The sequence below is a fragment of the Rhinolophus sinicus genome, linkage group LG11 (assembly GCF_036562045.2).
Source record: "Rhinolophus sinicus isolate RSC01 linkage group LG11, ASM3656204v1, whole genome shotgun sequence".
Classification (NCBI taxonomy): domain Eukaryota; kingdom Metazoa; phylum Chordata; class Mammalia; order Chiroptera; family Rhinolophidae; genus Rhinolophus; species Rhinolophus sinicus.
This window is the reverse complement of record NC_133760.1, coordinates 2,184,815-2,203,670: the sequence shown is the minus strand read 5'-3', so window position 1 is coordinate 2,203,670 and position 18,856 is coordinate 2,184,815. Positions and strand designations below refer to the sequence as shown.

General features: G+C 56.6%; 1 protein-coding gene across 11 annotated transcripts; it reads right to left on the bottom strand.

Annotated features, from left to right (window-relative positions):
• Positions 1 to 202: 202 nt before the first annotated feature.
• ZNF444 (zinc finger protein 444) lies at positions 203 to 14,929 on the bottom strand. 11 transcript variants are annotated; one of them, XM_074315417.1, is made up of 6 exons: positions 14,460 to 14,929; positions 12,704 to 12,842; positions 10,861 to 11,045; positions 10,300 to 10,644; positions 6,425 to 6,509; positions 203 to 1,340 (listed from the first exon to the last, which is right to left on the bottom strand). In XM_074315417.1, the coding sequence occupies exons 4-6, from the start codon at positions 10,609 to 10,611 to the stop codon at positions 754 to 756; spliced, it is 984 nt and encodes a 327-aa protein (XP_074171518.1). In that variant the 5' UTR covers positions 10,612 to 10,644; positions 10,861 to 11,045; positions 12,704 to 12,842; positions 14,460 to 14,929; the 3' UTR covers positions 203 to 753. The 11 variants fall into 11 exon arrangements, with proteins under 11 accessions (XP_074171518.1, XP_074171516.1, XP_074171515.1 ...); XM_074315415.1 differs by lacking the exon at positions 14,460 to 14,929 and adding an exon at positions 14,310 to 14,447; XM_074315414.1 differs by lacking the exon at positions 14,460 to 14,929 and adding an exon at positions 14,271 to 14,422.
• Between the last annotated feature and the right edge of the window lie 3,927 nt (positions 14,930 to 18,856).

The following is an 18,856-nucleotide window of genomic DNA, read 5'->3' as shown; positions in this document are numbered from 1 at the left end:
AGCGTCTCCCATGCTGCCAGACATGGGTGACCTGTCACCTCTCACAATCCTTTGTCTTTGGCTCAAGTACAGGAACTGCTGCCCTAGGGTTAAACCCAGACTCCCCGGGCCTCTCCCGCATTGTGTGGGTCCCAGAGAGCCCCTCCCCCAGGCACTCTGCTCCTGGAGGGTGGCGCCTAGGACAGAACCTGGGACTCTGGTCTGCACACCTCATCATTGACTTTATTACTCTGCAGATGCTGGTGAATTGTCTCCAACGCGCTTCCCAGAGCAGGCATCTCTGTCCGTCTCATGCCTTCCTGGGTGCAGAGAAAACCGAGACCAAAGAGTCCACTGCCAGGCCCCTTCCCTGTCCCCCAATCTGTCCTGGGGGGGTCTCCTAGGAGCAAGACCCAGTCCCTTTCCTTTAGCCTTCTCTCCATCAAGGAACCTGCCTGCTGGTCTTGCCCCGTGCTCTCCTGTGCTCCTGGCCCGCCTTGTTCCTCCTTCACCCCCCTGGGTAGGGGATAGGTGGAGAGGGAAGGAGGGGGAGACGGGGGGGGGGGGTGCAATGTGGAGGCACCTTTTCAGAGGATGGGAGAGGCTGGGGGGTCAGGAGGTGAGATCCGAACAGGAAAGTGAGATTTGGGACAGAGCTAGGAAGGAATACAGGATGTCAGGGCATTGGACAGTTCAAACACGGGGGTGGGGGAGGGCGGAGAGAAGCGGGTGCTGGAGGTGGGCTGCGGGGCAGGACGACGGCGGGCGGAGCGGCTACCCCAGGGGCCAGGGTGGGAACGGCCCCCCGCCCTCGGGACCTGGAGTGCCTGGCCCGCCGGCGCCACCCGCCGCCCGGCCGTGGATGCGCTGGTGGCGCAGCACGTGCTCGCGGCGCCCGAAACCCTTGCCGCACTCCCAGCAGGCGAATGGCCGCGCGCCCGAGTGCGTCTTGCGGTGGCGCACAAGGTGCTCGCGCCAGTAGAAGGTCTTGCCGCACTCGCAGCAGGCGTGTGGCTTCTCGCGGGCCGGCAGCGGGCGCAGGGCCGGCCCGGGGCCGCCGGGGTGCGTGCCGCGGTGGCGCCGCAGGTGCTCCTTGCGCCGGAAGGCCTTGCCGCACTCGGGACAGGCGTGCGGCTTCTCGCCCGAGTGGCTCTGTCGGTGGCGCAGCAAGTGCGTCGGCTTCAGCGCGGCCTTGCCGCATTCCGGGCAGGACGCGGTGCCCGGGACGGCCAGGAAGGGAAGCAGGCCCGGCGCGGGCGGGGCTGGCGGGGCCAGCGGGGGGCTGCCTGGCTCCTGCTTATAGGGGCGCGGGGCCTGGGTGTCCCCCGTCGCCGGCTCCTCAGCCCCCGAGGCCGCGTCTCCTGCCAAGCAAAGGCACAGTCAGGGCGGTGGCTCCGGGCAGGGCGGAGAGGGCAGTCCCGCAGGGTGATGACGAGTCATCGGTAGGAAGGGCAGAGGTGGGGCAGGGAGGAAGCTCAACACCAGGGGACACTGGGGTGGGTTCTCATTCATTCCTGTGACCCCCACAGCACAGTAAGTGCCCACTAAACAGACCTGCAGATGGATGGGTGGGTGGGAGGGGGTGGGTGAACAGGTGGGGAAAGTGGTACAGCACACAGGTAAAGAGATAGTGTAGGGTGGGCTGATGGGTGAATGGCAGGTCAGCAGGTGCATGGATGGGTGGAGGAAGAAATGGGTAGGCAAGTGAGTAAATGGGTGACTGACGGATGGATGGATGGATGAATGGATGGATGGATGGACGGACAGATGGATTGGTAGGTGAGCAGGTGAATAGATGGATGGTGGAGAAGCAGTAATGGGGAGGAAGATGAAGGGATGAGGAGGAAGGCAGACTGAGGGGTGAAGGGTAGGTGGGTGGGTGACTGTACAGTGTACGAGGGAGCATCTGCGTGGGAATTCAGTGACAAATGGGTGGATGGGTAACAAGAATAAATGAACCATGTATTTCCTTTCTCCACGTTTTCAAACTGTTCTATGGAAATGCAGGGAGATAAGCAACATGTGTTTAACACTAGGACAGGCATGATAAAAACAGCAATACTAACACCTGCCATCTGCCCCAAGTGCCTGGACTGGGGCTGAGCAGTGTAACTATACACTTCGGTTCAACCTCACACACCACAGTCAGGGCAGGTCTATCTTGTCCCGGATACAGAAGGAGGAGGGCACTGAGCTCAGAGGCTGGTCTAAGTGACCTGCCCAACCCAGCTGGCTCCCCTACCTGCCCTCCTGCAGGAAATACCAGGGAAATCTGACCCTCCTTCCCAGGCACACGGATACACTTGTACTTTACAAGTCCTTCCAGCTTTGCTTTTCTGGTGTTCTTCAGGCAGGACCTGAAAAACTACCAGCTCCCAAATATAACCTTGGTCCCTGTCCCCCCTGCATCCAACCTCTTCTGTCCCTGTCCTGCCTCTGTCCTTCATCCTCCCCTGCCCCCGTCCTCCCTGCGTCCTCCATCCTCCCCAGTCCCCATCCTCCCCTGTCCCTGTCCTCCCTGCATCCTCCATCCTCCCGTCCCCGTCCTCCCTGCGTCCTCCATCCTCCCCAGACCCCGTCCTCCCTGCGTCCTCCATCTTCCCCAGTCCCCATCCTCCCGTCCCTGTCCTCCCTGCGTCCTCCATCCTCCCCAGACCCCGTCCTCCCTGCGTCCTCCATCCTCCCTAGTCCCTGTCCTCCCTGCGTCCTGCATCCTCCCCAGACCCCATCCTCCCTGCGTCCTCCATCCTCCCTAGTCCCTGTCCTCCCTGCGTCCTGCATCCTCCCCAGACCGTCCTCCATCCTCCCGTCCCCATCCTCCCCAGACCCCATCCCCCCTGCATCCTCCATCCTGCCCAGACCCCGTCCTCCCTAGTCCTCATCCTCCCCAGACCCCGTCCTCCATCCTCCCGACTCCGTCCTCCCTGCGTTCTCCATCCTTCCGTCCCTGTCCTCCCTGCCCTCCATCCTCCCGACTCCATCCTCCCTGCGTCCTCCATCCTCCCCTGCCCCCATCCTCCCTGCGTCCTCCATCCTCCCCTGCCCCCATCCTCCCTGCGTCCTCCATCCTCCCCTGCCCCCGTCCTCCCTGCGTCCTCCATCCTCCCCAGTCCCCATCCTCCCCTGTCCCTGTCCTCCCTGCGTCCTCCATCCTCCCCAGTCCCCGTCCTCCCTGCGTCCTCCATCCTCCCCAGTCCCGTCCTCCCTGCGTCCTCCATCCTCCCCTGCCCCCGTCCTCCCTGCGTCCTCCATCCTCCCCAGTCCCCATCCTCCCTGCATCCTCCATCCTCCCCAGACCCCGTCCTCCCTGCGTCCTCCATCCTCCCCAGACCCCATCCTCCCTGCGTCCTCCATCTTCCCCAGACCCCATCCTCCCTGCGTCCTCCATCCTCCCTAGTCCCTGTCCTCCCTGAGTCCTGCATCCTCCCCAGACCCTGTCCTCCATCCTCCCTGCGTCCTCCATCCTGCCCAGACGCCGTCCTCCCTGCGTCCTCCATCCTCCCCAGTCCCCGTCCTCCCTGTGTCCTCCATCCTCCCCAGACCCCGTCCTCCCTGTGTCCTCCATCCTCCCCAGACCCCGTCCTTCCTGTGTCCTCCATCCTCCCCAGACCCCATCCTCCCTGCGTCCTCCATCTTCCCCAGTCCCCATCCTCCCCTGTCCCTGTCCTCCCTGCGTCCTCCATCCTCCCCAGTCCCCGTCCTCCCTGTGTCCTCCATCCTCCCTGCGTCCTCCATCTTCCCCAGACCCCGTCCTCCCTGTGTCCTCCATCCTCCCCAGACCCCGTCCTTCCTGTGTCCTCCATCCTCCCCAGACCCCATCCTCCCTGCGTCCTCCATCTTCCCCAGTCCCCATCCTCCCCTGTCCCTGTCCTCCCTGTGTCCTCCATCCTCCCCAGACCCCGTCCTCCCTGTGTCCTCCATCCTCCCCAGACCCCGTCCTTCCTGTGTCCTCCATCCTCCCCAGACCCCATCCTCCCTGCGTCCTCCATCTTCCCCAGTCCCCATCCTCCCCTGTCCCTGTCCTCCGTGTCCTCCATCCTCCCCAGACCCCGTCCTCCCTGTGTCCTCCATCCTCCCCAGACCCCGTCCTCCCTGTGTCCTCCATCCTCCCCAGACCCCGTCCTTCCTGTGTCCTCCATCCTCCCCAGTCCCCGTCCTCCCTGTGTCCTCCATCCTCCCCAGACCCCGTCCTCCCTGTGTCCTCCATCCTCCCCAGACCCCGTCCTTCCTGTGTCCTCCATCCTCCCCAGACCCCATCCTCCCTGCGTCCTCCATCTTCCCCAGTCCCCATCCTCCCCTGTCCCTGTCCTCCCTGCGTCCTCCATCCTCCCGTCTCCGTCCTCCCTGCGTCCTCCATCCTCCCCAGTCCCCGTCCTCCCTGTGTCCTCCATCCTCCCCAGACCCCGTCCTCCCTGTGTCCTCCATCCTCCCCAGACCCCGTCCTTCCTGTGTCCTCCATCCTCCCCAGACCCCATCCTCCCTGCGTCCTCCATCTTCCCCAGTCCCCATCCTCCCCTGTCCCTGTCCTCCCTGCGTCCTCCATCCTCCCGTCTCCGTCCTCCCTGCGCCCTCCATCCTCCCGTCCCCGTCCTCCCTGCGTCCTCCATCCTCCCGTCCCCGTCCTCCCTGCGTCCTCCATCCTCCCCAGACCCCATCCTCCCTGCGTCCTCCATCCTCCCCAGACCCCGTCCTCCCTGCGTCCTCCATCCTCCCTAGTCCCTGTCCTCCCTGCGTCCTGCATCCTCCCCAGACCCTGTCCTCCATCCTCCCTGCGTCCTCCATCCTGCCCAGACGCCGTCCTCCCTGCATCCTCCATCCTGCCCAGACGCCATCCTCCCTGTGTCCTCCATCCTCCCCAGACCCCGTCCTTCCTGTGTCCTCCATCCTCCCCAGACCCCGTCCTCCCTGCGTCCTCCATCCTCCCCAGTCCTCGTCCTCCCTGTGTCCTCTATCCTCCCCAGACCCCGTCCTCCCTGCGTCCTCCATCCTCCCCAGACCCCGTCCTCCCTGCGTCCTCCATTTTCCCCAGTCCCCATCCTCCCCTGTCCCTGTCCTCCCTGCGTCCTCCATCCTCCCCAGTCTCCGTCCTCCCTGCGCCCTCCATCCTCCCGTCCCCGTCCTCCCTGCATCCTCCATCCTCCCGTCCCCATCCTCCCTGCGTCCTCCATCCTCCCCAGACCCCATCCTCCCTGCGTCCTCCATCCTCCCCAGACCCCATCCTCCCTGCGTCCTCCATCCTCCCTAGTCCCTGTCCTCCCTGCGTCCTGCATCCTCCCCAGACCGTCCTCCATCCTCCCGTCCCCATCCTCCCCAGACCCCATCCTCCCTGCATCCTCCATCCTGCCCAGACGCCGTCCTCCCTAGTCCTCATCCTCCCCAGACCCCGTCCTCCATCCTCCCGACTCCGTCCTCCCTGCGTTCTCCATCCTTCCGTCCCTGTCCTCCCTGCCCTCCATCCTCCCGACTCCATCCTCCCTGCGTCCTCCATCCTCCCCAGTCCCCGTCCTCCCGTCCCTGTCCTCCCTTCGTCCTCCATCCTCCCTAGTCCCTGTCCTCCCTGCGTCCTGCATCCTCCCCAGACCCTGTCCTCCATCCTCCCCAGTCCCCATCCTCCCCAGACCCCATCCTCCCTGCGTCCTCCATCCTGCCCAGACTCCGTCCTCCCTAGTCCTCATCCTCCCCAGACCCCGTCCTCCATCCTCCCCAGACTCCATCCTCCGTGTCCTCCATCCTCCCGTCCCCATCCTCCCCTGTCCCTGTCCTCCCTGCGTCCTCCATCCTCCCCAGGTCCCTCCCTCTACATGGCCTCCATCCTCCTGCTTCCACATGCGACCTTGAGATGGCCGTCAAGCTGCTCTGTCCTCCACACCTTTACCCCCAGCACTGGCTCCATGCTGACTCCGAATATCATCAGTCTCCCTCCGGTAGACATGTCAGGTTTCTGCCGTCCACTGTCCGGTCCCTTCTTTGACCTCCCTTCCTCACCCTAAAGTGTGGTCTGGATGGAGCTGGCTCCAGCCCCAGCTCCAAGGGTGGGTGTGTGTGCCAGGCCTGGGTGATTGGCACAGGATGCTGACCCCTGATCACGGTGCCCAGAGAGGGAAGAGCATGGTTGAATGGGAGCCAGCGAGCTGTGGTCCTATGCCTCTGTGCAGCTGCAGGAGGCAGCACCTTGCTGAGACCATGGGCACGTCTCGGCGTGCAATCCTGGTTTTGCCAGCACCTGCTCTCGGGTGATCTGTTTCATTTCTCTACACCAGCCTCTGTGGCTCTAGATGGCAGGCAATGCTGCCCTCCAGTGCAGGGGGGCAGGGAAGGGCGGTGTCTGATTCATCTCCAGCTCCAGGCCTGAACAAATGAATGATGGGCAGGAGGGCAAGCCTCCCACCCCCAACCCCAGGGCTGGGAAAGCCAGTGGTGTGGGAGCCACGGGTCAGCGGCTCACCTAATGGGATCATACCCCCTTCTTCTTTTCCGAGGCCGACCCCAGAGCCTTCTGTCACATCCTGAGGGGCCCTCATCGCTTGTCCCTGAAATGAGAGAGATCACATTCGCAAGTGAGAAACCTGAGTGAGGGCCTCAATTTTTCTCCTTCTCTCTCCCCTCCACCTTTAACCAGTCAGTGAGTCCTACTCCCTGCTATGGGGAAGCCGGCTGTCCTGGATGCCCAGCTCTCCCATGGCGGGGCCCCTGAGAAAGCCACTGCAGATCAGACCCTCCAGCCCCAGGCCAGCCTTCAGGTGACAACAGCAATCTCTCAGAGACCCTGAGCCAGACACGCTGCAACTTCCTGACCCACAGATCCTGCGTGAGATGACAAATGCTTATCTTTTTAAGCCACTAAGTTTGGGGTGACGTTACACAACAGATGACTGATACACCTGGTTTGAATCTTGCTTTAGCTTCTTACTGCCCTTTGCAAACTCCTTGACAAAATGCAGAAGAAAAACATGGAAGCTACTTTTAACTCGGGAAAAATTAAGCAAGCTCAGAAGGGGACTGTTCCTGGCTTGAGTGGCGACAGCCCCGAGGGAATGGTGCCAGCCAGGAAGGTTAAAGAAAAAGCTCAGAGTGGCAATTTCCGGTTCTTGGACAGTCATCATTACTCCTCCAGCCCCTGCCCCCCATTGAAGACTAGACTTCTCCTGGTGCCCATGGAAAGTTGCCTCATGAGCTGTCTGTATCCAACCCACTTCCTCACATTTAACTTGTTTCAAACGCTTTTGGACTAAAGCATTGGTCAGGGTGAAAATCAGCGATGGCAACATTCTATCAGCTGGGGAGAAGACTCAGCAGGAAGCTTCTGGAGCCTTTCGTAAAAGCACGTTGTTTGGGATGTATGCCCACTGTCTGGGCTGTGGCAGGATGGGTGAGTTGTGGCTGTGAAGACTCCTGGCCATCTGGGCTACACAGGGTGTGATGGGGCTGTAGGTGCTGTCCTGTTGCTTGCTTCTGCAGCTTCCCACATGCGCTGGCCCCTGCTACCCCCAGCAGCCCCATCTCTGGCCAAGTCCCCGCCTGGAACTCTAGTCCATGCCACAGTAAACAGCTTATGTGTTCTGTGCATGCCAGGCTCTCACACACCTCCACTCCTGCCTGAAACACCCTGTCCCATCCCGTCGACCTTGGGAGTTGGCTGAGCCCCCATCTCAGCCACAAACAGGTGTACAAGGAACATCCCTTTTAATAACACTGCACTTTTTAATAGCTTTATTGAGGTTTAGAGGACGTACAATAAATGCATGTAAAGCACATTACGCGATGAGTTTTGACTTATGTACATGTTCAAGCCACCATGGCAATTGAGTATACAGCTACCACGCAACAGTCCTTGCACACAGGTGGGGTTCCCCTACCCAAATGCAACCACTGATGTACTTCCTCTAACTACAGAGGCGTTCTCGTCTTCTAGAACTTTACCCAAATAGAACCACACAGTGAACAGGTGGTCTGTTCCTTTGTTTGTTTGGGTCCGGTTTCTCTCACTCAACGTAATTATTCTGAGCTTAGGATATTGGCCTATAGTTTTCTTGTAACGTCTTTGATTTTGACATCAGGGGAAGGTTGGCCCCATACAAAAAGCTGGAAGCAGCCCCTCTTCTTCTATTTTTGAGGACAGTCTCTGTGGAGTGGGTGTCATTTCCCCTGGGATGCCAGACTTCGCCGATGCAGCCACCTGGCCCATCACACCAATTGTTCACGTCCGTGCTCGCCCGTCTCCTCCAACAGATGGCAGGTTCCCAGGGCCCAGGAACTGCCCTGTCTTGCTTCTGTGGTGTTCCTGGTGCCAATATTTTTATAAGAACTTTATTTAGATACGATTCTGTACCACAGAATTCACCCACTTACAACACAACTCAGTGGTTTTTAGTAGATCCAGAGTTGTGCAAGCGTCACCACAGTCAATTTGAGAGTATTTCCATCCTCCCCAAAAGAAACCTTAAACCCATCAGCAGTCACTACCCTTCCCCGCCCCCCAGTCACTGGGAACCACGCATGTACTTCCTGTGTCTGCGGATTTGACGCGTCTGGGCAGTACATAGAAACAGAATCACGCAGACACAGTGTTTTTGACTGGCCTCACACATAGGTCCTCAGGGTTCATCCATGTTGTGTCGGGGCTTCATGCCTTCTCACGGCTGAGGCACAGTCCATGCTGTGACCACTGCATTTGCTTTCCCATGCCCCAGCCGGTGCACACACAGTTTCTACTCTGGGACTATCACGAATGATGCCGCCTGGCTGTCCCTTATCCCACACAGGGTACAGATCAGTGTTTTCATTTCTTCTGGGTGCACACCCAGGAGTGGAACTACGGGATCACAACACGCAGCACGTCCTCGCTTAACCTTGGCGGCGGGTCCTGAACTTCAAGCAAAACCCACTTCACCACTGGCTGATGTACACAAGAGTTAAGTTCCCATGGCGTCTCATCTGCGTTCTACGTTTAACCTTTTGGAGGAACTGCTGGACACTTTCCCACTGTGGCTGCCCCACTTTACACTCCCGGCAGCATGGAAGAGGGCTGCAGTTCCTGGCACTGAGAGAGTGAACGGATGGATGGATAAAGGTCAAACCGTCTGCCTTCACGGTGAAGACGCGGGTGTGCGCAGGTAGGGCTGGGGCCCGGCATGAGGCCAACCAGGTCCCTGGATACCTCCATCCACAGACCTGCTTGCAGGCGCTGAGCGAGTTACCCGCCACCCTGTCAGTCCAGAAGGGGCTGGGCAGCACATGGTCTTCACCCCGAGCCCCCATTCAGAGAGGTGGAGGCCGAGCGCACAGCGTGGAGAGCCCCCAGCTCCTTGGTCAGCACACCTGGGAGTGGGGGCCAGGCAGCCGCACTGCCGGGGATGCTAGGGCACACCCAAGCCTAAGAACCTTCAGTGCTCTGCAGGACCCCACAGACGTCGTAGGGCTCGGCCTGGGGTCACAGACACGGGACACTGCCACGCAGAGGCCCAGCACTGCCCACAAGCAGAGGGGCCATGGGTGCTCAGGGACCATCAGCAGGAATCTGGGGCCACAGCATGTTAATTCTCTGCCTCCCACACCCCCTAACTAGCTGTGCGACCTTGGCCAAGTTGCTTAACACATCTGAGCCTCCTATCATCATCTGTGAGACAGAGGACAGCAGGACCCAGTGCCGACCCCTCACGACCACATGGTCAGTGGGATTTATTGGGGGCTTTTAGCCATGCTGTGCCAGCCCAACCCCCAGAGGGGACTGGAGACTGATGCCAGCCAAGGGGCAGTCAACTGTGTGTATGTGCCCAACCCCTAACAAAAGCCATGGACACCAGGTTCGGGGAGCCCCCGGTGCCTCCGCTCCATCCCTGGGAGAGGAGACCGGAAGCTCCACGTGTGAAAGTCCCCGGTCCCTGGCCCTGCACCTCCTCCCTGGGCTGATTTAACCTGCGTCCTTCTGCTGTAATAAACCATAACCGTGAGCACGCCGGCCTTCCCTGAGTTCTGAGTCCTTCTTCTACTGGGCTGTCAAAGTGAGGGTTGTCTTGGGAACACCCAAATGGGTGCCAGGAGGGAGGGTGGTCTTCAGAACTGTTCCATCTACACTATACCACCAGTCTGACCTCATACCTGCACTACAGCACCCCTACTCTCCATCACACCCTTGATGCCAGGGTTCATGGAGCCTGTTTTGTTTGCACACGAGCAGAGTGTCACTCCAAGCTGAAGCCGGGTGGCCGTCTGCAGAGCAGACAGTAAGGCCACGAGGGGCAGGCAAGTCTCCGACCACCGGGAGGTGGCCGCTGAGGGACGTGGGTGCATGGGCCCTCCCACCAGCCGCCCGCAGCTCACCCAGAGCTCCTCCAGCAGGGCCACGGCCTCCTCCCCGCTCTGGGGCCGCCGGCTACACACCCAGGCCTGGATGTCGGCCGGGAAGGCGCTCAGGAACTGCTCCAGAACCAGCAGCTCCAGCATCTGTTCCTTGGTGTGCACCTCGGGCTGCAGCCAGTCCCGGCACAGGGCACGCAGCCGGCCCAGCGCCTCGCGGGGGCCCGGCGCGTCCCCCAGGTGGAAGTGGCGGAAGCGGTGCCACGGCGAGTCGAGGGCCAGGCCCTCAGTGGCCTGGCCCTCCTGCTTCACAGGCTGGGGGCATGGGACCTCCATGGGAGCCGGCGAGCACTGGGGAAACAGCACCACCTGTGGGGAAGGAAGTTCAGCATGGTGAGAGCCCAGCCAGACGTTCTGGAACCCTCCACTTCCTGCTGTGGGGGAAGGACAGCAGGGGTGCGGGGTCTGGAACCACACCACGGAGATGCACACCCCAGCACCCCAATTAGGAGCGAAGTCAACTAGAACAAGTGGCATTGCCTCTCTGTGCCTCAGTTTCCCCCCTAAGATGAAGTGCTCACCCACCTGGTGGCTGCAGACGGCTGCCTGAGAAGGTTGCTGAGGGGTGCTGCTCTCAAGTGTCTCACAGACGACAGGTGCTGGAGGAAGGGGGGCTATGAACCCCTCCTGGGACAGGACAGGTACAAATCCTGGCTCAGCCCCTCCTGGGGGTGACCGGGGCACCACTGTACCTCAATCTCCTCCACGGCCTCGTTGTGAGGGTTAAACAAGAAAACACACACAGGACTTACAGAAGGCCTGGCACACAGCAGGTACTCAGAAATGTGAGCGACCATAGGCACCATTGGTACTACGATCGCTTTGCCTGATCATGTACCAACCCGTGTCCCCCACTGCAGGATGGCTGCTCAAAAGCCACCCTCTGTCTCTTCCTTACTAACTGCTGTGCTAAACTGTGATTCCCAAATCCATTAGGTTCAAGCTGTAACCCCCATGTGACTGCATCTGGAGATGAGGTTTTTCAGGAGATAATTAAATGAGTGGGGAAATTGGTCAAAAGGCACAAACTCCCAGTTACAAGATGAGTATGTAATGGAGACCTAATGAACAGCACGGTGACAATAGCTAACAATACTGTGTTGTATACTTAGAAGTTGCTAAGGCAGTAAATCTTAAAAGTTCTCACTACAAGAAAAAAACTGTAACTATATGAGCAGATGGATGTTAACTAGACTTACGAGTATTGTGGTGCTCATTTTACTACATACATACGTATCAAATCATTATGCTGTACAACCTAAATGAAGACAATGTTATGTGTCAATTATATGTCAATAAAACGGGGGAGGATTAAATGAAGTTCTAAGGGTGGGGTCCTAATCTAATAGGACTGATGGCCTTCTAAGATGAGGAAGAGATATGTCCCTATGATCTCTCTGCCAAGTGGGGACACAGCATGGAAGCCCCATCGATAAGCCAGGAGGAGGGCTCTCACCAGACGCTGAATCGGCCTGCATTTGATCTTGGACTTCTGGTGTCCAGAACTCTGAGAAGTAAATGTCTGCTGTTGAAACCGCCCCTCACTCTATGGTATTTTGTGATGGCATCCCGAGCATACTATGACATTAGTGGACCCCAGTCACGTTTGGGTATTGGGAAATGTGGCAGACTGCGAGAGTTCCCCTCTATCTAATCTCCCATTTTTCCTTTGTGTAATCACCCCACTCTATCCCAGAAGAAGCTCTGTGCCCTCCACTTCCTCTTCCCCCTTCCCAAAGGAGGGAACACAGATGTGGTAGTGGCATCAGTTATGAGGATGACACAGAGCCTAGAGCAATGGTTCTCAACCAGGGGCAATGTGACCCCCCTGCCACTTTCCGGCTGGAAATGTCTGAAGACACTTTTGAATGTTGGAAAAGGGGTAAGCGTAGCGGTGCTGTTGCCTGGGGGGGGCGGGCAGGGATGCTACTATGGATCCTACAGTGCACAGGACGCCCCCACGGCTAAGAAACCCCAGCTTGTAAGAGTGGTCCTCAATGATCTGGGGACCCCTGGGGGTGCCAAGCCCCTCCTGGGGGACACTGCAAGGTCAGAACAGTCGTCATCCTGACACTAAGACATTATTTGCCTCTTTGCCTCTCATTTTCTCCTGAGAGTACAGTGGGGTCTTCAGAGGCCGATGGCCACAAGCTGAATGCAGAAGCAGATGACCCAGCAGTCTTCTTTTAAGACAGACATTTGAGAGATTCACAAAGAAACGTTTCCAACTCTTCCTTTCGGAAAACACGGTTGTTTCGTATTTTTAAAATGTTATTTATATTAACACATGAAGAATTGACTACTGCTATTTCTAAATGCATGAATACTTTGAAATTTTCTCAGTCTTCTTTTCTTATAAGATACATACCAAAAGCTGTAACTCCTGTAAACAACTCTGCTTTGGGGCCTTCAATAATTTTTAAAAATATGAAGGAGTCCTGAGTCCAAATTGAGAGCCCCCAACCTGGGGAGGAGGTCAGGAATGTGGGCGAAATCTGGCCTGCAGCCTGTTTTTAAAAAAATGATGCATGCTGATTAATTAAATGGTTAAAAGATGGGCTCTGACACTGGGCTCCAACTTTCAGCTCTGCCATTGGTCTGCTGTGTGACCCTGGACACATGACTTGCCTCACATAATTTGTCTACCAGTAATACAGGACTAATAATGGCTCCTTCCCCATAAGGGGTTTTAGAAATGGGCCGGCACTGAGTAAGCACTCATTGAAGACCTGCCTACTCCAGGTTTCCTAGCTTTGGCTGGATAATTAATTCTGTGTGTGGCAGCCATCCTATGCCATGAAAATGTGGAGCAGCTGCCCTGGCCTCTTTCCACCAGATGCCAGTAGTATCTCCCCAGTTGTGACAACCAAAAATGTCTCCACATATTGCCAGGTGTTCCTTGGGGGGCAAAGTCGTCCCTGGTGGAGAGCCACTGGTCCATGGGATAAATATTTACTCAGAGCACAAGGGCTCTGGAGCAAATCCCAGCTCTGCCACCTCCCAATTATTTGTCCTTGGACAAGGTACACCAAAACTCCATTCCATAGCAGTAAAATCATACTAACCCAAGAGTCGCAGTAAGAATTCAACATATAAGGAAACAGGTGCTGAGAACAGCACCTGGGCTAAGCAAGCCCTCACCCAAAGTTAGTTACTCAAATTACTGTTACTTCCTGAGGTGCTGGGGATGCCGCTGTTACAACCACCTACATTAAAATCTAGCTATAAATTGGAATAGATGTTAAAATATGAAATAAAAGAGGGATAGAGTGGAGGCTGACTGGAGTAGAGGTGAGGGTTGCGGGGGGAAGCCTCAGATGATAACAGCAAACACAGCCTCGAAGCACTGCCCACCCCCATCAATGAATTTAATCCCTTGCAACAAGCTAATGAGGTGAGTACTCTTCAAGAAAGAAATAAAACCAGGCCAATTAATCTCATCCTCAGGAATCCTACAATTTACAAAAGTGAGGCTGCGCTTGTGAAAACAGCGCACAAAACGGACCACCTGCATGCCGTCTATGTCGATGATCTTCCCCTAAATCGTATTCCCCCCAACCTTTCCAACGGGTTCGGTCCCCAAACTCCTCGGTAGGGCCCAGCCCCACCCCCTGCCGGAATCCCCTCCCCCTCCCTCCCTCCCTCCCTCCCTCCCTTCCTTCTCTCCCTCCCACTTCCTAAGCCCTCCCCAATTCCCCTCCCTCCATTTCCAACTCTCACCTGCAATATCCACCTCGGGAATCCACAGCCCCCCCCCACTTCCCAACCCTCCCGCTCCCCCCAGCCCATCCTCCTCCCGTACCTCTCCCTTCGCCCAGACCCCTTTTTATCCCCTCCCCCTAACTCTCCCATCCCTCCCTCCTCCGGCCTCCAGGCCCCCCCCCAAAGATCGTCCAACGGCGCCCCCCATCTCTCCCTCTTTTCCCCTCACTCACCTCACTCTCCCAGGCGAGGCCCCCCAAACCCCCCCTCACCTCTTCGCACATGCGCACAAGGCCCATTGGGGCTCCATGCCCCGGCAGGCTTTGCGCCAAACTCCTCCGTCCCTCTCCCCCCACAACACTCGCAGAGATCTAGTCGTCCGTTCCGCCCAACAAACCACCCCTCAACTTTGCCGGTCTCACCCAGAACTACATTTCCCAGGAAGGCTCGCGGCAACGACGGCTTCCCATTGGCTTTCGCCGTGGCGACCCGCGCGCTCCTGTCTTCGAAAGTCTCCGCCCGCGCCAGAACTACACTGCCTGAGATGCACCAAAGCCTGCGAGCGGCCTATTGGCCATCGCGAACGTCCTCTCCCCAGCTGTCCAGGCTTTGGACTACGTTTCCCAGAGCGCATGCAGGCTTCCCATTGGCCCGCGCGCGGCACCGGGCAGGCACAGATGTGCCGACAGGGAGCCGTGGAGGGCGTAAGGGGGAAGGAGGAGCCACAGCGGCGTTGTCGTGGAGATCGGAAGAGGCCGGGTGCTGCCGGGCACTCGGGAAATGGGGCCCCTGGCCCCGAGGAATCGGCAGGCGAAGAGGAGGGGCCAGGACGAGAGTTCTGCGCCAATCGGAGCCTGTAGGGTGCGTCTCCTTGACAATGGGTCGCCTTTCACCCCTCCCCCACCTTGCCGAACTAACAAGGTCCCAGGTCCGTTGGCGGTCTGGACGTGACCCAGGCGCTCTGGTTCGGCTCTGTCTGTATGAACCTGACACACAAGTCTCTGGCCTCAGTTTACCCTCTGTTAATCGGGCGAGCGTACCACCTACCACACGTCCTCCACGTACCCTCGTTGGACATGGAGACTGCCACCGATTCCCCATCTCAGAAACGGGAAGAATATTTGGTTGTTAGAGCGGGAAAGAAGCCGAGAGATGAGTTACAGCTCCAGATCCTGTAGCTCCAGGCCTGAGGACGGCTCACCCAGGCCGCGTGGACCTGAAGAAGTCATCCCCGTATACACAGCGTTTCCTCATCTGTTGCAACGACCTGCATTAAAATCTAGCTATAAATTGTGAGGTTGAGAATGAGACACCCCGCCCGCACCTCCACGGCCCGACTGGTGTTAAGACAAAGTGTGACAATGGCTGGCACGTAACAAGGACTCTTCTAATGGACAGTAACTTTTCCCACAGGTTTCACAAGCGGTTAGTGGCTCAGTCAACTTCCTGCTCCAGAAAGCCAACCGCTTTGCTGTGGCCTCTCCTATCCCGGCCACCTCTCTGGCCCATCTGCCCTTTTGCCTAATGTGTTCCAGTCACGGAACTTTCCTCTTCCAAGAACCTGCTGATCTTTTTCCCACTCACATCCAATTGCCCACTTGACGGCTCCACTTGGACTTTATTTTTTAACAGTTGACATACAATATTGTATTAGTTTCAGGTATACAGCTTGTGGTTCGACATTTATATACCTTAGGAAGTTTATATATCTTAGGAAGTGATCCTCCATAAGTCTAATACACATCTGACACCACACATAGTTCTTACAATACTATAGACTATATTCACTGTGCTGTACTTTACATCCCCGTGACTGTTTTGTAACTACCAATTTGTACCTTTGTCACCCAGTCTCCCTACCCCCCTCCCATCCTACCACTATCAAAATGTTCTCAGTATGAGTTTGTTTCTTTGTGTTTGTTTGTTTATTTTGACCATTGCTCTCCGCCCTGTCACCTGGTTCCCATGACTCTCACCTGAACAAGTGCACAGGCCCCCTAGAGAGTGTCCTGCTGGCCTCCTTCCCCTCCTGCACCCTGGTCCATCCTCCACACAGCAGCCAGAGGGACCTTTTTTTCCCTAATTGTGGTAAAATATACATAAAATTTAGTATTTTGTCCATTTTTAAGTGTCCAGGTCAGTGGCGTTGAGCACGTTCACATTGTTGTGCCGCCATCACCACCATCCTCTCCAGAACTTTCTCATCTTCCAAAACCGAAACTCTGTACATTAAACACTGACTTCCTACTCGCTCCCCTAGGCCCTGGCAACCACCATTCTACTTTCTGTCCATGAATTTGACAACTCTAGGGACTTCCTATAGGTGGAATCACACAGTATTTGTCTTTTAGTGACTGGCTTATTTCACTTCTCATCACGTCCTCCCGGTTCATCCATACTGTAGCAGGTGTCAGAATAATAAAAGACTGAATAATGTTCCATTGTATGGATGGACCCCATTTTGTGTATCCATTCATCAGAGGGCTCTTCTTAAAACTTAAATAGGATCATGTCACTTTTCTGCTTAAAACCCTCCAGTGCAAACACATAATTGCACCCCTTCAGACCCAGGATTCCTCTAGCTTATATGTGCCTTTGTGCAAATTAGAAAAGGGCCCCCGAGCAGGGCATAGGGCTCTGTAGGTAGATCGGGAGGTGGGTTCAGCCCCCATGTCCCACTTGGCTGGGTGCCCGTAGGTAGGATAAAAGTTTTGCCCCCACCCTCAGCCAAACGCCACTCCCCCTCATGACCACTTTTCTACACCACTGTGCCTCACGGGCCTTTAACAGCAGTTCTCAAAGTCAAGGACACAGAGCATCACCTGGAAGACTTAGAAATGCAAATCCCGGCCCCCACCTGAAACCCACTGCATCAGGCACTGGGGTAGCCCCCGAACTTTGACAAGGCCCCCAGGGGATTCATGCACCAGCCGGCCGGCCTGTTAGAATAGTAACCACAGGGCTCATGCCAGGCTTCCTGAGTTAGTACCTGCAAAGCACCTAGAACACTGCCCGGAAGAGAGGAAGCAGTCGATAAGCATTACTTGACCTACAGCTGAGAACTAAGAAAAGCAAGCCCAACCCAGATGCAAAGTTGACACCCCCCCCCACCCCCGCACCACCCCACCCTGTAATGAAAACTGCTGATTTTACCACACAATGTCCGATTCATGTATGCTGGCCTGTATGATGAGACATCCCGAGTTTAGGGCACCACACAGCATGTGTGTCAGGGTTCAGACTGCCACCCAACACACCCCAGCTGCGACACCCTGGGCAAACCAGCTAATTAGTATCTTTATCTGAAATGGAGATGATCTAGCCCTACGATCCGAGGGGAACAATGAGGACCCGATTAGGGGCCCTGCCTATTGGCCTAAGCCCATCATGATGTTCCCAGTCTTGCTAGTGATTGGCTGAGGGTCGGGTGAGAGACAGTTCTGGCCAAGAAGTGTGAAGGAAGATTGGTGGGGTACCCTCAGGAGAGGTTTCCCCACTTCTTAAACAAGAGGTGGGCAGCAACAGGTATCCTTCTGCATTGTCCTATCTGTGGGTGACACTACACTGTGGCAGCCACCAGGCTGCCATAGAGGTGATCTTCAGAGATCCCACGTAGGCTGGGAGGGAGGAGCCGGCAATGGAGGAACCAGGCCTTCCTGGCACCAATGAGCTGCAGAATTAAGCCACCCTCGCTGGAGTGCCCCTACCTCCAGACTTCCCTTTGCATGAAATAATAAGTCCTCTCAAGGCTTTTCAAGTCAAGTCCAAACCAGAAGTGACAAAGTCACGCACGTATCCAGGGCCAGCTTCATGGGACTGCAGCCTGGACAGTCTCATGGGGCCCCACGCTGAGTTTAATGCGCTCATGTGGCCATTGTGAAATTCTTAACACTGTTTTTTCCCCAACACGAGGCTTTGCATTTTCATTCTACTCCGGACCCTGCAAATTAAGTAGCCCTTCAGGGAGCATCACCTTGCTGATGTGTGCAGTGTCTGCCCTTCACCACTTTGTGTTCATCGTTCAAGTGCATCGTAAACATTAGGGAGGAGTGGGATGAAGGAATGACTCCTTGAATGTCCTCCCTCCAGTTCTTCACCTGCTAATATTGTACATCCCTCAGTGATCAGTTCAGATGCCACCTACTCCATGAAGCCTTCCCAGACCACTTCCACCCCAATCAACCTGCCTCATCTGAAATCCTCAGGTGCCCCTACTCTCTCCACTTGGTGCCTGGTCAATTTTTTGAGTCAACCCCACCCACCCTCTGGTGAGCAACTCAATAGCAGAGGCCCAGTTGTTGCCAATTCCCAGCTTGGGGCCTGCCCAGTGAAAGACTAAACAAGGATTGAGGGAAAGTGGTTCTCACCCTACTTCCTGGGCCCAAGGGTGAGGATTCCTTTGGCAATAAGGTTAGCCCATACCTTACCAAAGCCTGCAGTCTCCTTTGTAGCACCGCTGTAATTATAACCCAAAATAATAATTAACATTTCCCTTTGCGTGAGGCTTTAAAGCAGGCCGATCCCCCAGGGCAGGGACGTGTCTGGTTCATCTCTGGGTCTCCAGCCCCTGGCACCCAGAGGCTCAGTTAATGTTTATTGGACGAATGGATGATGGTTGCGAAGGTGAAGGTGGGAGAGGACAGACCTGGATGGTGTGTCCCTGTCAGTCTGCACCTCACAGTGAGGGCTCCTGGGGGGCTGAATTTGAGCATGAGTCATCTTCACCAGGAAACACTGGAGAATGAATAATTAAATTGTTAATACATTGCTTAATGATGGGCTCACACTCCCCACTGTGCTGTTTCACCCTTATGCTCAC